Below are 18,381 nucleotides of genomic sequence, written 5' to 3' on the forward strand. Positions count from 1 at the left end.
TTCAAGAACTGCTCCTACGCCTTTAGTATTTACTAAGATATTGTCGTGAGTGTACTAGTCACCTGCTTTTCACTATAGCGGATGTCATCGCAAACAGTGCCTGTTGGTACAATAAGAATATACAGTGGTACCTTGAGCTACGAGTGAGCTTTAACGGCTAATTTTCAGATGCAACTCAAATTGTATTTATGGATATTTCCAAAAGCAATTGTAATTGAATCATGCATGTTCTCCCAGTAATGTAATGGATTACCGTTACATACATTTTGTATTATCTTGTTATATGTAATTAGTTACTCTCCAATACTATCTATACAGCAGTACTTCCACATTATGTTATGAGTAAACTGATACTGAAATTTGAACTAAACTACAAACTTGGATTCTGCAATTATCAAATTAAGTGTAAATTTATACATTTGCATTATTTATTCAAAGGGGAAGGGTAGTTGGACTTTGAAAGTGGAGGGAACTTCTGCTTTAGAGATAATCTGTCTTGTTGGTGGGATGGTAGACCCCTATGTACCCCCCTCCCTCCCGAAAAAAACTCCAGTTACCTTGTAGTCCACAATTGGCCTTATTGTGAATTGTCACCCTGTACCCTGATTTTTGCAAAAATGCTCTTTCTTAGTCAATCTTTTCCGCTTCTTGACTTCTTTTTGTGCCTTTGCATACACGCCACATATGGACATGTGGACTTTGATGCAACACAGTAAACATAAAGACAAACAATCTGCACTATTTTGAAGTGAATTTGTTGATTTTCAACAGTCATGAGGGTTTTTCTTCCATCCAAGTCGGCAGAAAATATAGGCAGATATTTATATTTGTAAGGGTTTTGTAACGTTGCAGCTAATCCAACAGGGGACCAAACACAGCACGTGACCGCATTTTGGATGGTATCCAAGGGAAACACCAGGGGTCTGTGTACTAAACAATCCCTAAAAAGGCTCCCCCATTCTTTGGACACGTAACTGATGTTTTAAAAAAAAAAAAAAAAAAAAAAAAAAAGGCCACACGGGGGCAAGAATGTGCATACCTCACTCATACTTTAGAGCAGTTGCATTGTGCAGGGAGTCTTTGTGCTCCAGCATCGCTCTCTTTTTATTGTCTTTCTGGTTCTCACTCTGCCTGTCAATGCGTCCCCATTGGCCACAGTTGTTTGTTTTACTCTTCTGACCACCTGGCGAGTAAATCCAGCAAATATCTGTGGAGTGTGTTTGCTTTCCCTTCTTTTGTCAAAGCATTGCAATTTGTGTGATCACATTGACTGCAGTGCTGTTTAATGGAGGTTCCCAAGGTTTTAGTCTGCGAATACAAAACTAATAAAATTTTTTTTTTTAGCATTAATTGAACTGCTATGCATTCCACAAAAATTGTGTTGTGTGTGGAAAGTCATAATTTTATTCTTGTACTTTATTATTAGGCTTTTTATTCCAGAAAATACACCTTTTTTTCTGAGAAGTATGACTGTATTCTTGAAAAATATTCCTTTTGTTCTCAAAATACATAGTACTTTATCCCTGTAATAATATGCGCTTTGTTCATCTTTATTCTTGCAAGGAAGTCAGATTTATGTGATGTGTTACAATCATATAAGAACTTGTAATTGGCCCAACGTTACGGGAGGGAGAAGTAATTGGTTCATTATGTGTGTGTTTTATTGTCACCATGTGTAAGACTTGTGGAACCCAGTTTGAGAACCGACTTGTGGAACCCAGTTTGAGAACCGTCATTTGGGGAAAAAATAACCACAGTCTTTTCTACTTCGTACAATCCTTATATTTTTGTATGAGATCCTACTAAATTCGCATGACAACAAGAGAAATGCAAATATTGTAGAACGCCTCCATTTTTACAGTAGCGAGGAAATCAGCATTCAAATCTCCCATAATGCCCCGGGCCTATCGAGCCTTCCCTCTTGTGTCCTCAATGTTCCGTCTCCTTCCAAACCATCTGTCTAAATAAAGAATCAAAAGTGGCAAAGGTGATGCGACTGCCCACTCTCCTGCGAAAAGGTTCTCACTTCAGTGTTTTTGAGAACCTGCCAATAGCCACTTTGTGTTCTTGTGTGTGCCGACGTAGCCAGCCGTGCTCAAGTTCATTCAAACCGTTACGTAAGCCGCCGCCGCTCAAAGGCACTGCCTTTGCTTTTCATCTCGGTCCTAAACCGGGTGTTGAAATTTACTGTTAGTTGATGCAAACAAATCACACTAGGTTTTATTTGAAGTGGGGATTATTAACAGTGTGAACTATTGAATTTCTTCTTGACTGGCGACCAGTCCAGGGTGTACTCCTCCTCTTGCCCAAAGTCAGCTGGAATAGACTCCAGCTCACCCGTGATGGAAAATTGTGCAGAACTGTTAGGTTGCCCATCCGATGTTTGAAACTCAAGTTTGGTATACCAAATACTGACAATAGTATCCTTTTGGCTTCTACAGGTTGTCAGTCCTTCATTAAGAGCCCAAGACAACAACGGAGGCCTCCACTTCTCTGACGGCCGACGGAAAGTCGATTATGTCCTGGTCTTCCATCAGAGAAGACACACCTCCGTTCGGTCCCCCGCCAGCACGTCGGTCTCCCACGACCGACTCTCCATCGTTTCCAACGGCAACTTCCCCGCGTCGCGGGGCTCGGACGGCAAAGAGGGAGGAGGCGGAGGGAGCGGCCAGGTACCGGGAGGGGAGGCCGTGAGCATCGGCGAGGTGTTCATGGAGCTCGACAGCGGAGGAGGGAACGAAGCGGCGGAGCCTGCCGACCACGAGATGCATCTGATCCGACAAGAGTTTGAGGCCAACCTGCTGGAGGCCGGCCTGGAGATAGAAAGAGAAGGAGAGGTCAGTGTGATGTGTTCAACAAAAGCCTGATGATGCCATTTCTGCAGAGTCGTGTAGCGCCCTTTTTCTCTCTTCGTCGAGATGGCAAAACAGGTTCTCTGTAATTACTGCAATGCCCTCGCATGTGGGAAAGGAGAGGCACAGTCGCCGATGCACGGCTTAACCGTTTATTGAATGCTGGGAGAACTGTAAAACACATGAGCACACTCATGTAAGAGCTGCTGTCGGTCACAGCTCACGCCCAGACACTCACATACAGACTTGGCGACGTCACACGCCACCCCACCGGGCCCCGCCTCTTAAAGGCACACGCATGTACTCTACAATACGTACAGTCATTTTAATATATTGAATACTTGACAATGTATGTGTACATGTTTACAATGAGTTTAAAACATGTTTAGAATTTAGTATTTAATTAAGAATTTTAGTATTTTTTTATATGGCCTCTCTATTGATATCAAAATTTCAAAACACATTCAAATGAGCAACATCATGCCCTCCGTGTTACTACAGCGCTCACGAAGATGAGTCGTTCAGTTTGAAGTGGATTTTCTTTCTTAGCGGTGTGTGTGTGGTTTTTTTGTTTTGTTTTTTTCCTGACTTGAAAGGCTCATCAATATTCCTACTTTCACAAATGTGAATGCTTCAGTTGTGGCGACCAAACATTTTTAAACAACAAGAGTGAAGAGAAAGGTCCTCTCGAGCTGGGAAAATGCTAGGCCATCTGCCTCAACTGACTTGATTGCAAGAGAGAGGTTCTGTCATCCCACCCCCTCATCCCTCTGATGAGGGGGTGGAATGACAGAACAATGCGCGGAGTAATAGTAGTAGTATGATATGCAAGAATAAGTACTGTAAATGATGACTTCAGTTTAGGAAGGCGAGGCATCTACTCTCGGGGAGAGAATCCAAACATTACAGATGGAGGGAGGAGCTTGCATTGTGGGAAATACCCCAGCAGTGTGGGCCTATGAAAGTGGAACTCGAGTGTGAGTCAGGACAAGCCTGATTCAGCCTTGACAACAGGATTCATCAAAAAGAAAATCTGTTCTTGAGATAGGATTTAACACGGTCAAGTTTTCTAGTTCGAGGCAGCACGCAAAAGTGGGGAGTGTACGTTCTACCACAGCATTATTTTGGGTATTCGATCTGAATTGAAATTCTACCCGACTCCCAAAAATCTTTTCCTCCCAGTTGCTGTGCCCAATGGCAGCTGCTGGCCGTAACCTCTTTCATGTCATTTGTCTCGTTTACCCTGCGAAACGGCTCATTTCAGTTGTGACAGTCAGACATCTTTCCACCGTGGATGTGTCGGTGTCGGATGCTTTGGTCTGGGCTTGTGTGTGCGATGACGTGCGTAGTAGGCACTTGGCAGAACGCCCACTCGCTGTTGTTGTTGTAGCAGGCCCGTGGGCTACGGTCCTACAAATGTGGTTATTGTCCAGTTCTGTCACACTTTGCCTGCTAACACCAAAGGGAACCATTTTGGCACCTACCACAAGTGATATTAAGAAGCAAGTTGCATTGCTGGAGCCAGGACCAATATTTCAAGAGGAATCGATGCAATTTGAATGCAAGTCTGTCCTTGTGTTTTTGCATATTGTATTTGCCTGTGTTAATTTGCACATGCATGTGTAGTACCTCACAAACGTGTGTCATGCAACTCGCGCCACCCCAACCACAGCCATCTTGATTTGCCTCACAGCAAAGCGATCATTATATTTTTCAAACAATGGGACAGCACTGTAAACAAACAAAAAAAAAAAAACATTTTGCCACACTGTACAATAGTCAGTGCAAAGCTTGTATATAACAGTGAAGGTTTACTGTCCCCTCACAATTACTCAACGTACAGCCATTAGTGTCTAAACCATTTTGAGGAGAGAGGAAATGAACACTGTGATCCAAGCTGTATACTGACTATTTAACACTGCAGCAAAGTGGCATTTCTTAAGTGTTGTCCCAGGAAAAGATATAATCATATATTTAAAAGAAATGTGAGGGGTGTACACCCTTTTTTGAGATACTATATGTGTGTCTGCTACTTGTTCATGTATGTCCGCAGGTTACGCATTAATCAGACTGTAGGACTTTAATCTGGCACCTTATTGTATCTCGTAGATTGACGTGTTGATGTAGTCCACGCCCGAGAGCAGCGAGAATATTGAGATTTTGCGTATATAGGATACTCTTACAGCGTGACTGACAAACATAATTACACTCCTTCATTTGAATATCGTGGGGGGGTATTCTTACAGTATGACTGACAAACATAATTACACCCCCTCAGCTCTCGGTGTACCTTCAGTAGGTGCTGGCACGTAGAAGGAACAATCGTCTAAATAGCATGAGTTCTTAATGGACTGTCCTGTACTCATGTGCTCTTAAGGCCCATGAACCTTAGTCCTTTTGGAAGTGCTCAGATAAACCACAAAAGAAACACCGCTTAGTATTTAGTCCCATTGGAACAAATTTAAATCTCATTTATTGGCCGATTTTGCTCCATGTTGTCACTTGAAAATGGACTTGCGTCTTCCAATTTAGTGTTGCGCCTCCGACATATTTGTGGTTCAGCATTCGCTAATTCACCCATTTGCTCTATTTGTGCTTAGGCCAAAGCCATGTCTAAGATAGAAATATTGCTTTGGCACCATCTTGAGGTCAAAAGACAATGTTGAACTGAGGGGAGGAGCGTCGTTTGTCAGGCCATCGCCTTGTTTAAAGGGGAAAAGTGCTTTGCCACCATCTTGTGACATCTATATGCAATTCCAAACCTTTTTGGGTGGACGTCAATTACTTGCAGATTGTACTTGCAGTTCGCGGCAAAGCAACCCTGTATGTTGAACATATTTAAAGTGGAATTTGTTCACTCTTTGAATGTGTTGATTTTGGTGCTTTTAAATCCAACCAATGAAACTTGACTTGGAAGTCAAACTCGTTTAGTGTGTTGCAGGATTATTAAGATGACCTTCGATCCTTTTACGGAACGCTTTTAATTAGATCACAACGAGGTAGTGGATACTGAAGATTTCTGTCAGTGAGATTTCGTTGGTAGGTTTTCCTGAATTTTGGGTGAAGCGCAGGCAGGAGTCAATTTGTTACGCTACTTTATATGTTATACACAGCACGTTATATGATGTGTTCAGTTCCTCACACCTACTGTCTATCAGTCATTTTCGCCGTCAATGTTTTCTTGACTCCCGCCTCTCACTTAGCGACATGCTGTCGCCCAAACGATCAATCTCACCTATATATGCGCATCGCCCCGACCCCCTCTTGACGACACCCGTCCGCCCCCCGCCGGCTGCGTCCTAGTTACCCCCCCCCCCCCCCCCCCACTGAGATAAAGAGCTAATTGGAAATCCCTCTACTAATTAACCTTCTCTCGACTCAAATGTATTTATATCCGCTGCTTTTTGACACAGCCATGTAGGAGGGAGAGAAAGAGGGCAGAAGAAGGTGAATATGATGATAGTGGGATCTGGTGTTTATCATTGAATTAGTTACTTATTATTACAATATATTCCTGTTTGTGTAGAGAGGATTTGCAGTTCCGCACATTTGAGCATATGTTATTCAATAATTTATGAGTACAAACACCCAAAAGGAGACACTTGTGTGAATGTACCTTTCGTCTCACCAACAACAAATCTAGTGGAAAATAGAATATTTCATAATAGCACTTTAGTAGTGATGTAAATTAGTCTACATTTTAGAATAATGAAGTAGGGTTTTTACACACATTGGACAATACTTTTTTTTTTGTTTTTTTGGGCTTTACTTGGCAAAACATTTTTTGTTTGTTGTTACACAAAAGGCCTAGTTCTCTCAAATATTGCTCACAAATCTGTGTAAATCCATGTTAGTGAGCACTTCTCCTTTACCGAGATAATCCATCCACCTCACAAGTGCAGCAAAACAAGTCGCTGATCCGGCAGCATGAGTTTTGCACAGGTGTGCCTTTGGCTGCCCGCAATAAAATGGGCTGAATTGTTGAGAGCGGGTCAAATTAAGTGACCTATCAAGATTGCAATGCATTTTGGGTTCATACTGAAGTTTAACGTCTCGTGAGTAGTGAGTGTATACTGTATGATGGAAACGAGCAGTTGGCTTCAAAATGTAGCAGCAGAGAGGAACTTGCTGATGTGATGAGAGAGGAGATAATGAAACACAAGAACGGTGAGAGTGGCAGTTCAATGAGCCGGCCCGTCAATCAAGCCGGTGAAAGCGTTGTCTGCCAGGTACAGAAGGTACAGTCATATAGACGAGGGTGGGCCGAGGGGAAGGGTGTAATATCTCAGGAGCGTCAGAGTCGAGAAAGGGAATCGGGTTTCCGCCATTGCCCCCCTTCCTCTCCAACCCCTTACAGTAGGAGATCGGGGTCTGAGAAGTGTAACGTTACCTGCTGCGTGCTTGCTATCTATCCCCTGTTGTACTCTCGCTGCAAACAATGTCGCCCGCTTTGATATTCACAAATCAGTCACACGCTCCATTCTAACGCATTACTTATTTGCAGGGTTGCAAACGGGTCTGGAAAATGCTCCATAATTGCAGCGCGAGACGATGATTCATCATCGGCGGAGCGGGACGTTATTTAGCATACAATATTTTCCAGGACACGATGAGGACATGCTGTCGAACAAAGCGGCGCAACAGTGTGCCAGGAACAGGCTGCACCATGCAAGTGTGTTGAAAAGTGTTTAAAACAGGCCAAGGTGAAAGTGTTACATGGATGGGATGGCATTTAAAATGGGTAAGATAATGGATTGCTGGGTCAAGATTCTAAGGCGGCGAAGCATTTGAAGTGTGGCACATGTTTACAGTCTGTTGCCAAGCAATTGTTTGGCAGATAGAAAAATAAACAATTCTTCAAAAAAAAGTCTTCAAGCTCTTTATTGCCACTCCCAGTTGAAGTTTAGTATCAATATTTCTGTATGTCTTTTATATATATATATATATATATATATATATATATATATATATATATATATATATATATATATATATATATATATAAAATATATATATATAAAAGACATACAGAAATATTGGTGGCCAAGGCGCATACACCAGGAGCACAATGTGGGGCTGGAACGCATTAGTCTCATTTCCATTCATTTCAATGGAGAAAGGTGGTTTGAGATGAGTGTTTTGAGTTACCAACATGTTCATGGAACACAAATTAATTCATATAGGCAGTTGTAAATACTCTTCTGGGTGTGGCATCAATAAAAATTGCCACGAATAGTGGAAAAAAAACTATTCATGACACAAAAGTATTGAGACGCCTGGCCGTAACACCCACAGGGAGTGAAAAAAGGGAACAAATACATAGTGTATTTTCATGTCCCTGTAGAAATATGACCCAAACATATTAACATATAAATGTGTACGTGTAATATTCTATAATACGACAAAAACTGTTTTGTTTTTAGGTGAAGGTCCATGGTCTGAGCTTCACCCGCCTCCATGCACCCTGGCCGGTGCTGTGCCGGGAGGCGGAGTTTCTCAAAATTAAAGTCCCTACCAAGACGGTAAAACCTCTTTTAATAAAATAAATTGTCAGTCACTGTTAATTGAGTTCTCTATACCCTTCACTTCCACATATGTACTTCCTGTCTGTGATACAAGAAAACATTGTTCGCAATAAAACATCAAACCTTTGAGAAGAATTATGTCCATCGGTAATCAATAGAATAGTAGGCGGAATCGTTTTCTGTAATACGTGGTCTGATATTCCAGCAGCGTTATGAAATTAAAGAGGAAAGTGCATTCAGCAGCAGCATGAGCAGCGTGTGGAGGAAGCTGAAGCAGCCTTTCCAGCCCAAAGTGCCCCCCCAGGACCACGGACCCAGCAAGTTCCTCACACACTGCTTCTCTCGGGACAAGCTCCACCTGTGAGAGCAAAAACCCACACACACACTCACAAATATACTTCCTCAGTGTAGAATCTGAATCTCGCCCTGTTTAGTTCAACCAAACGCTTGTTGTATGAATGGAAACGAGTGGATACGCCGGTTAATTGTACCTTCTGCAATCTCGTGGAAGATCATTGAGTTGTTCTGCCTCTCACTATACTTTGCTGGCAATGACAGATGGACAAAGATATGTTATTTCACTGGCTTATACAATTAAATGTGTCGTGTCTGTCAGGTACAACATCACATCGAAAGATACGTTTTTTGACAACGCCACAAGAGGCCGCATCGTAAGTGTTCTAGCACATCATGTTTGTGCTAATAATTCATTCCAGCGTGTGATGTCCAGTGTGATGGTGTCTGTGTTGTGTCTAGGTGTACGAGATCTTGAGGAGGACTGTTTGTGCACGGACCTGTCAAACCATTGGTAAGAACACGATGCTGTGAGTGCTCCCTCGACTCTGCCCTGCAATGCATGAATAATAGGTGCCGCTACGCCTTTTGTGCTCCAGGGCCGCATTTGAGCTTCACCTCGGACATATGGGTCAGGTCGTTTGTAGATGAGGTGAAATGGGTTCATTTTAATAATAAAATAATAATTCATGCTTTAAAAAAAAAAAATATATATATATATATATATATATATATATAATTCAGTTGAGTATGACTAATTAACCATTAATGTACACACGTATATGTAAATATTTTTTGATTGTACTATTTTTTACACAATAAACATACTTTTAGGAAAATCTGCAAACTTAATGCGGCAAATACAATATGTCAGGACTCTTGATAATGTAAATGCTGCATGGGCCGGATTAAAGAGCAGAGCGCACTGTATGTGTCCCCAAGCCATACTGTGCCCATCCCTGCTCTACACCAAGGAGGCCCATATTGCGTCGTCGTAACTGGTGTGTGCGGTTGGCTTGCCCATCATAGCAGAAGGTGTCAGCCGGAGGCAAGTGCCCAAGCTGGAGGGGAAAAAACATTGGGAGAGAATAGAATTGCATCTCTTTAACCTAAATTTCCTCTTTCCACTTAGTTCTCGCTCAAGACATTTTGACGCATAAATACACAGAGTTCCTCCCCCTCCTCTCCGTTCCCCTCCCTCGTCACCTTGTTGCTTGCCTTTCACAAGTGGGTCATACGTCCACAGGGTGAGCTGAGCTTGAAGCCTCATGAGTGCGTATTAGCCTGTGAGGTTCATTAATAGCCCGGCTAATCACAGCACATTCCTCTTTGAGCCACTTCATTGAATTTGATGAAAGAGCCTCGGCCGTCCGTCTGTCTGTCTGTCCTTCGATTTGCCGCCGTCCGGAGGAGGCATCCGCAGGTCAGGTCATTCCTTCCCCTGGAGAAGACTAAATGTGGCGCTCCCAGTTTGCCTGACACTAAAAAGCACAGCTAAAGTGGCGCAGCCTGAAAAGTGTTCTTGCAGAAAAGGAATTCGAAGTGACGTGTGATTTGTCCGACTCTCCCACAGGTATCACTACATTGATCGCAAAAGGGGTCTACGACGCTGCCTTCCCTCTTCACGATGTAAGTTTTGGATCGCCTTGTCCCTCACAACAACAAAAAGTGATCCGTATACTGTATATCTGCTGATTTTTGCGTATGTTATTCCTCAGGGGGATTACAATGCCACTGGACACCCTGAGGAGAGGAATGACCGACAGGTACCAACTCTTTCTTTCACGTATCGTCGGATTTACTCCTCTGCTAAGTTTTCTTCACTTCTTCCTCACAAAGAAAAAGCATTTTGAAAGCCTCTCTGTTTTCAAGCGTCTCTTTGGGCATTTATTTGCCCAGTTGTTTGGATGGGAGTCATTGTTTTTGTTTTTTGTTTTAATAAAGATCATTTCTGCCTGTGAGAATTAACACTGACTGCTGTTTCGTGTCTGTCTTCATAGGTTCTACACGAAGAGTGGGCCAGATACTCGGCCTTCTATAAGTACCAGCCCATTGATTTGGTCAGGTAACCTGATGTCCGATCTCAAGCTAGTTTTTTTTTTTTTTATTGAAATCCGTTTAGTCAAAAAAACTAAAGAAAAAAAATTGACAGTTAATGTTATCGTGCATTAATACATTTTGTTTCATGGGGATGCCAATGGCACCGATTTGGTGGAATGGCCCATTGCTTATACTCCTAATGTTAATGATTACTATAAAAAAAAAAGTGATTTTGTTATATAGTACAAATTCAATATTATAGTAGTTAACATAGTTATAGAGATATCCTATAGAAATTAAATGTATTCAGTCTAATATAATATTTTCTTACACCACTACACATAAGTAACCCCAAACTTTTGAATGGTAGTGTATTTATTTATATTTTAAATGTATACTTTTGGGGGGTTATTATTATGAACATTTTAATATAAAGCAAGTGCGGGAGTTGTGCATTGCCCACAATAGTAGCCTTAATTTTCCTTTCTCACCCTACAGGAAGTACTTCGGAGAGAAGATCGGCCTGTATTTTGCATGGCTCGGCGTTTACACGCAGCTGCTCGTGCCCGCCTCCATAGTGGGAATTATTGTGTTTGGCTACGGGGTAGCGACAGTGGACACAAACATACCCAGGTAAACAAATTGCTGCTAAAAGGATGAAACATTTACCTGGGTAATAATGTATTTCTGGTATTCGGTACCAGTATTCATTCTCTCGTTTCCCCCCTGAAGCCTGGAAATGTGTGACGAGCGTCTCAATTTCACCATGTGTCCTCTATGTGACGGAGCCTGCGACTTCTGGCAGCTGAGCACTGCCTGCGGCACGGCCAGAGCCTCGCACCTGTTCGACAACCCCGCCACCGTCTTCTTCGCCATCTTCATGTCTCTGTGGGGTGAGCGTGTGCACGTGGTCAACATCTGGACTCGGGTATCCTGTAACCTTCAACGCAAAGAGAAAGTCCTTTCCGGAAGGAAAGCAACATAAAAATGCTGAAATCTGGCACATTTATTTATTTTTTTATCTTCCCCATTCATTTTCCTGCACCCATGTAAAATGGGATGAATAATTGGAAACAATAACTTACAGGTTTGATAGATTTGACAAATATGTGCCTTAGAAGTAGACTATAATAGATTTATTATATGTACAGATGAAGAGCAAAACAACCAAAAAACAAATATGTATAATTTTATCACCTATTTGTGTGTCTGCGGGTGTAGCGGTGTTGTTCCTGGAGCACTGGAAGCGTCGCCAGATCAGTTTAAGCTTCAGTTGGGATTTGACTGGCATTGAGGACGACGAGGTAGAGCGCAACACACATTCAAATGCGCCTCCAAGATGACACGATAAACGTTCCTTTCCCTGCAGGAACACCCGAGACCAAAATACGAAACCATCCTTCTCCAGAAGAGACAGCGGAAGCAGAAAAACAACAAGAAGAAGAAGAAGAAAAAGAAGAATCCGGTAGGAAAGTGTGATTGATTAACTAACCTTTACTAACAATCAAGAGTTATCACATACAAATCAAATCTTGACATTGATTTTAGCGATATTAGCCAATAAAGTCACGCTGATAGTATACAATGCATTGTCACGGGATACTTCATGAGGTACATACACACAATCCTATGAGATCCCAATACGAGCTTTTCATTTCACATCCACGACTCACAAAAGGTTAGGGATAATCAGTTTACGCGTGAAATTTCAGGATGAACCTAAACCACACGACAACCTTCACAGGTGAACTTAATTTGACTTACCCTAAACGTTTGAATGCTTTGTGTTTTAGCACTTTTTGCACGACTCGCTGTTCTCTGACAAAGCCCTTACAATACCCACTGTCTTTGATTGGTTGTGTTTTCCTCGGGCAAGATACAAGATGGGGCCGGAGATGGCTGATTATTTTTTTTTTTCAAAGCGATCATTTTACTAATGCACCACTTTCAGGTCATACTGACAATTTAAAGAAATATGACAAAAGTGATGGGGGTATTGCAATCCCCTCTTTAAATAAGGTTACCAGCATTTTATATTGGATCTCATTCTACTGTACAGATGTAATGTCGTGGCCACATCGTGTATCCGTACACGAAGAACAACGATGCCGAATTAGCCTGGAATTCCCTTATTTCCTCCAATTTGCGTTTTCCACACATCTCTGTGCTCATCTCAGTCATATCAGGAAATGATCTAGATTTTCTCTGAATTGGGTCAGTCAAGCCCTTGTTGGCCCACATACCCTTTATGTATGTCCTCCTGTCACAGCAGCAGTGCAAACACACGAATTAATTTATATTGTAATGCGCCGCTCAACACGCCATCCCCCAAACAGAAACAGCACCGGCCAAATACTGCAGATCCCATGTGTTCACAATGTCAGTGAGTCTGCCTGTGTGTATGTATGTGTGCGTGGGTAACCTGTCCCTCTGTCCTGCAGCCAGTAAAGCAGAAGGATGGGACAGTGACAGAGAAGGACAGATGGAGGAGAAAACTACTTTTTGCCATGGCTGCAGGAACACCGGTAACCCCCCCACCCCTTCTTCCTCTTCCTTTCCCTTTCATTTCCTCTCCTGCACGCTGAGGCCTTTCTGTTCTTCTCTTCCTGTTCCATCTTCTGGCTGCTGCACTCTCAGGTATTCACGTGAGCAATTTGTATGCTCTCCCTGTCCTCTCCTGTAGTGCAACACTCTTGCATTAAGTTTATAGTAGCTGTATGAATGATCACTAATCTATAATTTTGGCAGAATTCGAGGGCCCCAAAATCAAATGTTGCTTGAGCGTGGGCTGGTTCTGTGCATGAGAGTGTGAATGGTTGTCTGTTTGTCTCCTGTTGACTTGCATGACTGGCTGAATGCTGAACTAAACAATGTCTTCGAGGTCTGCACACTAATAAAAGCAAATAGAGCGACTGCTTTATATAACATGACCCAGTTGTGTCACTTTTCATCCGAGATGTTTCGGATGTCATTCCAGCTGGCCAGTGGGATCTGGGGAATTGTTCTTTCCCTTTACATTCCCCTTGTTGACAGTCAGATGTGATGCCAGAAGTTGCTGTCGTCTTAGTTTCACGTGAAACGGCTTCGTCAACGTTCCGCTAAACCTACACATAAAAAAGCTTTTACACATGTAAGCCAGTTAGCATGACATAAATCAGCAATTATGATGAACAGAGGCAGCAGCAGTGAGTGTAAAATACCAGCACACACTTCAAATCCCTTATCCAAACACGTCAGTGTTACGCTCGAGGCCAATGGGAGACAGCATGTAGACGACGTGTCATTTGCCCACTGGCAAGGAAACCACTACGAATCTGGATGTTAGTACTCAGTGCCAGAGGTGGCAAAAGTACTCACACCCTGTACTTAAGAAGTACAGATACTTGGATTTAAAAAAAAAAAAAAAAAAAAAACCTCTGGTAAAAGTAGAATTACTGATTCAACTCCTTAAGTAAAAGTACAAATTACAGACTCTGAAATGGGATTCCAGTGGGTACAAAAAAAGTCTACTCTTAGCCATAGCCACTCTTCCTCCAGCAAGGAGTTCAAATTCTCTAAACTTCTCTTGCCATGAAGCTCGAGGAGACTTTAGATAAAAGAAAAGCCAATCCATTGATGGTGCGGGCTGATTCTGTGACTAAAGCATGGATCCTAATGGCAAAATTCTGCCGTATGCAGCAGCTGGGAATCTAGTGGTCTATAATTTGGTAGTAATCCAAATTAGGACTGTTAACGTAAAATCCATGGATCATCAAAGAGGAGAAGACAAAGAGAAAGATTCAAGTTTTGAAAAAGACAAGAGTCTCGGGATGGTGAGAAACAGGGAGGGCGGCTGAGTGGGAGTGATGCACGCTGGGCAGAAAGCCAGAGGTAAGATTAGTGACCGTCACTATGGTGACACACATCTCTCTCCTCACACGTACACACACACACACACACACACACACACACACACACGTTTGATTCATTACTTGGGGAAATTTAATGTGCAGTTGGATCAGAAATGGTGTAATTGGTGTGTATTTTGTTTTTTAAATTGAACTTAGAGTTACCTCATTTTGTGTTGTATTACAATTAATGATGAATAGAGTAAATTGGACGTTTTATAGCTGTCTTATCCTTGATCTACTGTTTAAAGTTAAGTAGCAGACGATGCAGCAAACTGCATTGATCCAGTTTGTCCACTAGATGAAGCCAATGTGCTTCCAATGACAATAGCAGAAGTCTTGAAACACTTGTCTCTTCCTCAATAGTGAATGTGTGAAATTCCATTGTGTTTGTCTGAGCTTGTCCAAATTGAGTGTGTGCTTTTAAGCACATAGTGATGATCCTTAACGTGAAAAGGGTTGCATAGCAACAAGATGGGAAGGCAATAATTATCCATTCATAGATATGTGACACAAGAACTTTGCTTTCTCTGAGTAATACCCATTATCATTCCTGTCAGGTTGCTATTGAGAAGTTAACCTGGAAAGACCGCCTTCATGGATATTGCATCAATGTTTCCTCCATTCTTTTTATGGTGAGTACAACATGCTGAACTAATTGAAGCTTGTCATACAACCAAACACGTCGAGCAATGTGACTGGTAATTTGCATGCATGAGTTAGTGTGCGAACTCCATGCGTAGCTGATGAAGTACTAACAAGTTTCAATCTTTGCCCATAGTTCGGTCTGACCTTTTCGGCCGTTTTCGGCGTCATCATCTACCGCATCACGGTGTCCGCGCTGATGGCCATGAGCCCAGACCCAGAGACAAAGTCCAACGTGCGCGTTACAGTGACGGCCACGGCGGTCATCATCAACTTGGTGGTTATTCTCATCCTGGATGAGATCTACGGCGCCGTGGCGGTGTGGCTGACCGAGCTCGGTATATTACATACATAAAATTGCAAGAAGACAAATGTGAACCTTTTGGAATTACCTGGATTTATGCATAAATTGGTTGTAAAAGGTGGTCTGATCCTTATCCAAGTCACATACCACACAAACAAATTATAATTTTTTGTGTTTTTGTTGGACACACCATGTAAAAATTTATAGTGCAGGCTGGAAAATGGATGTAAGAGTCAGTAGTCAGGCAACCTTGAGTCCTATTAATGTGACGAGAATGGATGTGAAAACACACATTTTGAATTTGATATTCTTAAGAAGGCTTGCACGGTGAACCATTCGCAACAATTAAGAGTTGTTAATTTGCATGAAGCTGAAAAGTGTCACAAAAGTAACTTAGCTTTTGTCAGATTGTTGAGACATGAAGTAAGTTCATTCAGCACCTGTTGCTGCCCTCCCTAGGAGTGACTGTCCAGTAAAAATGACTGCAAGAGCACAGCTCAGACTGGTCAATAAGTGAACAGTGGCCTAGCGTGTCGGCGAAAGAGAAATCTCTGGCATGTGGCACATCTCGGTTGAGCAATCAACAATAAGTCAAACTTTAAAGAAGAATATATGTAATGAGGGGACACCACAGATGAAGCCACTAGTGTCTACTGAAAAAAAAAAAACATTGCTTCAGGTTTGAAGTTTGCAAAATAGCAAGTATGGTGGAGGGGGTATCAAGGTTCGGGTCGGCTTTGTTACATCAGGGCCTGGGCCCATCAGCGACAGAAAAATGTCAAGAACTTAATTTGCTGTTTTCCAGAGATTCCTAAAACAGAGACCAAATTTGAGGAGCGTCTTATCCTCAAGGCTTTTTTGCTCAAGTTCATGAACGCATATGCGCCCATCTTTTACGTGGCTTTCTTCAAGGGACGGTACGTTGTGCGTTTGTGGAATCAGCCACATCAGCCCACAATTGAATAAACTCCCGTCTACTTGTGCTGTTTAGGTTTGCAGGTCGACCGGGAAGTTATGTGTATGTCTTTAATGATTATCGAATGGAAGAGGTGAGCATGCATCTTGTCTGGAAAATCAGCACAGCATCATCACCTGATGAAGAATACATGGACAAAAGTGTGCGTGTATTTCCTTCAGTGTGCACCAGGAGGCTGCCTTATTGAGTTGTGCATCCAGCTTAGCATCATCATGCTCGGCAAGCAGCTCATCCAGAACAACATCTTTGAGATCGGCATTCCGTAAGTAGCATGCATTCCTCGGTGACACGCCCTGGAACGTATAAGAGCCCCCTTCGATCCGTTGGTCGCCATTCAGTGGCAGTCTGTTTGGTGTTATGACGTACAGTATCCATCCCGGCAGGAAGTTGAAGAAGCTGGTGCGTACGCTGAAGGATAAAGGAGGTGGCGAGAAGGAGGAGGAAGAGGAGCGACCTCCGCAGCAGTGGAACCTGGATTATGCCCTCGCTCCCTTCGAAGGCCTCACGCCCGAATACATGGAAATGAGTGAGCCGACACTACACAAACATATGTACTCCTGTACATTACTGAGGTGGTATGTACAACCCATGTTTATGCTGTGTACACACAAACTCTTGTTTCCTGTTTCTCCCCACGTCATTTCCTGTTGACAAAAGTGGAGTCTTATAATGATCACAATGGCACATATCTATTTAAGATGATCCCACGTTAAACCAGTATATACCCAGCAAGGCAGAGATGCTTTGCTTTTACAGTCATTCCCATGCAGAAGTGGGTGCACACTGGATGCACTACCCTTGGCGCATACTTTAAACCTTTGCTGCTGCAGTCTGAAATCAAGGTTTTTTTCCCCCACCATTCCACTGTTTAAATGCAGTTGGAAAATAAGAAGCAGTTCACAGTTGATTGTGTCATGTTATCGAGATTAGTGATCAGGCATATATTTTACACAAGAAACCACCGCTCAAAGAAATGTCCCAAAAGTATTAAGAATGATCTCGTCTCAATTTATTCATGAATTCTATTCTTTTGCGTGAATGGCAACAGACGGACACACAGGTTAATTGTACTTTCTTGCATCTGGTGGAAAAACATGTAATTGTTATTCCTGTTGCATAGATAGATAGATAGATTATTTGGAGTAAATAATGAATAATTTTCAGACCAGTTCAATTCAATTGGATAATTTCCCACGGCACACTTGATGAGCTCTCGCCACACACGAATAGGTCACTAAACTCCCTAAATAAAGTGAGGCCGGAGGTGGAAAACAATACTGCACAGGAAGGATATGCCTGAACTATACTGTAGATGCAAAAGGCACACACTCACACATGCTTGCCAGCGTGTGAATTTGGAGCAATTGTTTTTTTTTTTTTAAATTCAACTCGTCAAACTCTGCAAGCTCGGCTCAGGTGGACCCGTGAGGCGATAAGCGCGCCCTGTGGCGCTCACCTCTCCTTTGTCGCATCTCTTTGTCTCGTCGCATGGAGTCCGGAGAAGCCGCCGCTCTCCGGCTCGGTGGAAATCCCCGTTCTCACGCTTCTTAAATTCCACCGCGCAGACCAGCTTGTCTTGTCTTCCCAGAGGTCATTTATAGATCATCCGTTCAAAAACACCTCATTTTTTTGGTGTGGTTACAACATTCTGGGCTGAAAATGCTGTAAAGAAATGAGCCGAGGACTAGAGCGCTCGCTAAAACATCACAGCCTGTCATCGAAATCCCCAGATGACCCTCAAATAGGGGCAGTGAACAGCAAACGGACATTGCAACAATCTGATTGAATGCGTTGTGTTTTGATCTTCAGGCAATGCTGTGACATCATTGCACAAGGACCACATTTGAAGAGATTTAAA

General features: G+C 42.6%; 1 protein-coding gene across 10 annotated transcripts in view; it reads left to right on the plus strand.

Annotated features, from left to right (window-relative positions):
- The window catches only part of ano2b (anoctamin 2b), a 34,737-nt gene that overhangs the window by 6,961 nt on the left and 9,395 nt on the right, over positions 1–18,381 (plus strand). For 4 of the 10 annotated variants that reach the window (XM_061668270.1, XM_061668273.1, XM_061668272.1 and 1 more), the window contains 20 exons: positions 2,442–2,837; positions 7,456–7,524; positions 8,276–8,374; positions 8,583–8,737; positions 8,994–9,048; positions 9,134–9,185; positions 10,245–10,300; positions 10,390–10,437; positions 10,672–10,736; positions 11,210–11,344; positions 11,444–11,604; positions 11,933–12,015; positions 12,081–12,176; positions 13,153–13,236; positions 15,159–15,233; positions 15,380–15,581; positions 16,353–16,464; positions 16,539–16,596; positions 16,685–16,785; positions 16,907–17,049. In XM_061668270.1, the coding sequence (XP_061524254.1) occupies positions 2,442–2,837; positions 7,456–7,524; positions 8,276–8,374; positions 8,583–8,737; positions 8,994–9,048; positions 9,134–9,185; positions 10,245–10,300; positions 10,390–10,437; positions 10,672–10,736; positions 11,210–11,344; positions 11,444–11,604; positions 11,933–12,015; positions 12,081–12,176; positions 13,153–13,236; positions 15,159–15,233; positions 15,380–15,581; positions 16,353–16,464; positions 16,539–16,596; positions 16,685–16,785; positions 16,907–17,049 (2,245 nt within the window). The remainder of the gene's footprint in view (positions 1–2,441; positions 2,838–7,455; positions 7,525–8,275; positions 8,375–8,582; positions 8,738–8,993; positions 9,049–9,133; positions 9,186–10,244; positions 10,301–10,389; positions 10,438–10,671; positions 10,737–11,209; positions 11,345–11,443; positions 11,605–11,932; positions 12,016–12,080; positions 12,177–13,152; positions 13,237–15,158; positions 15,234–15,379; positions 15,582–16,352; positions 16,465–16,538; positions 16,597–16,684; positions 16,786–16,906; positions 17,050–18,381) is intronic. The other 6 variants (XM_061668275.1, XM_061668277.1, XM_061668271.1 and 3 more) reach the window with 5 other exon arrangements.

This window comes from Phycodurus eques, chromosome 22 (genome assembly GCF_024500275.1).
Source record: "Phycodurus eques isolate BA_2022a chromosome 22, UOR_Pequ_1.1, whole genome shotgun sequence".
Taxonomy (NCBI): domain Eukaryota; kingdom Metazoa; phylum Chordata; class Actinopteri; order Syngnathiformes; family Syngnathidae; genus Phycodurus; species Phycodurus eques.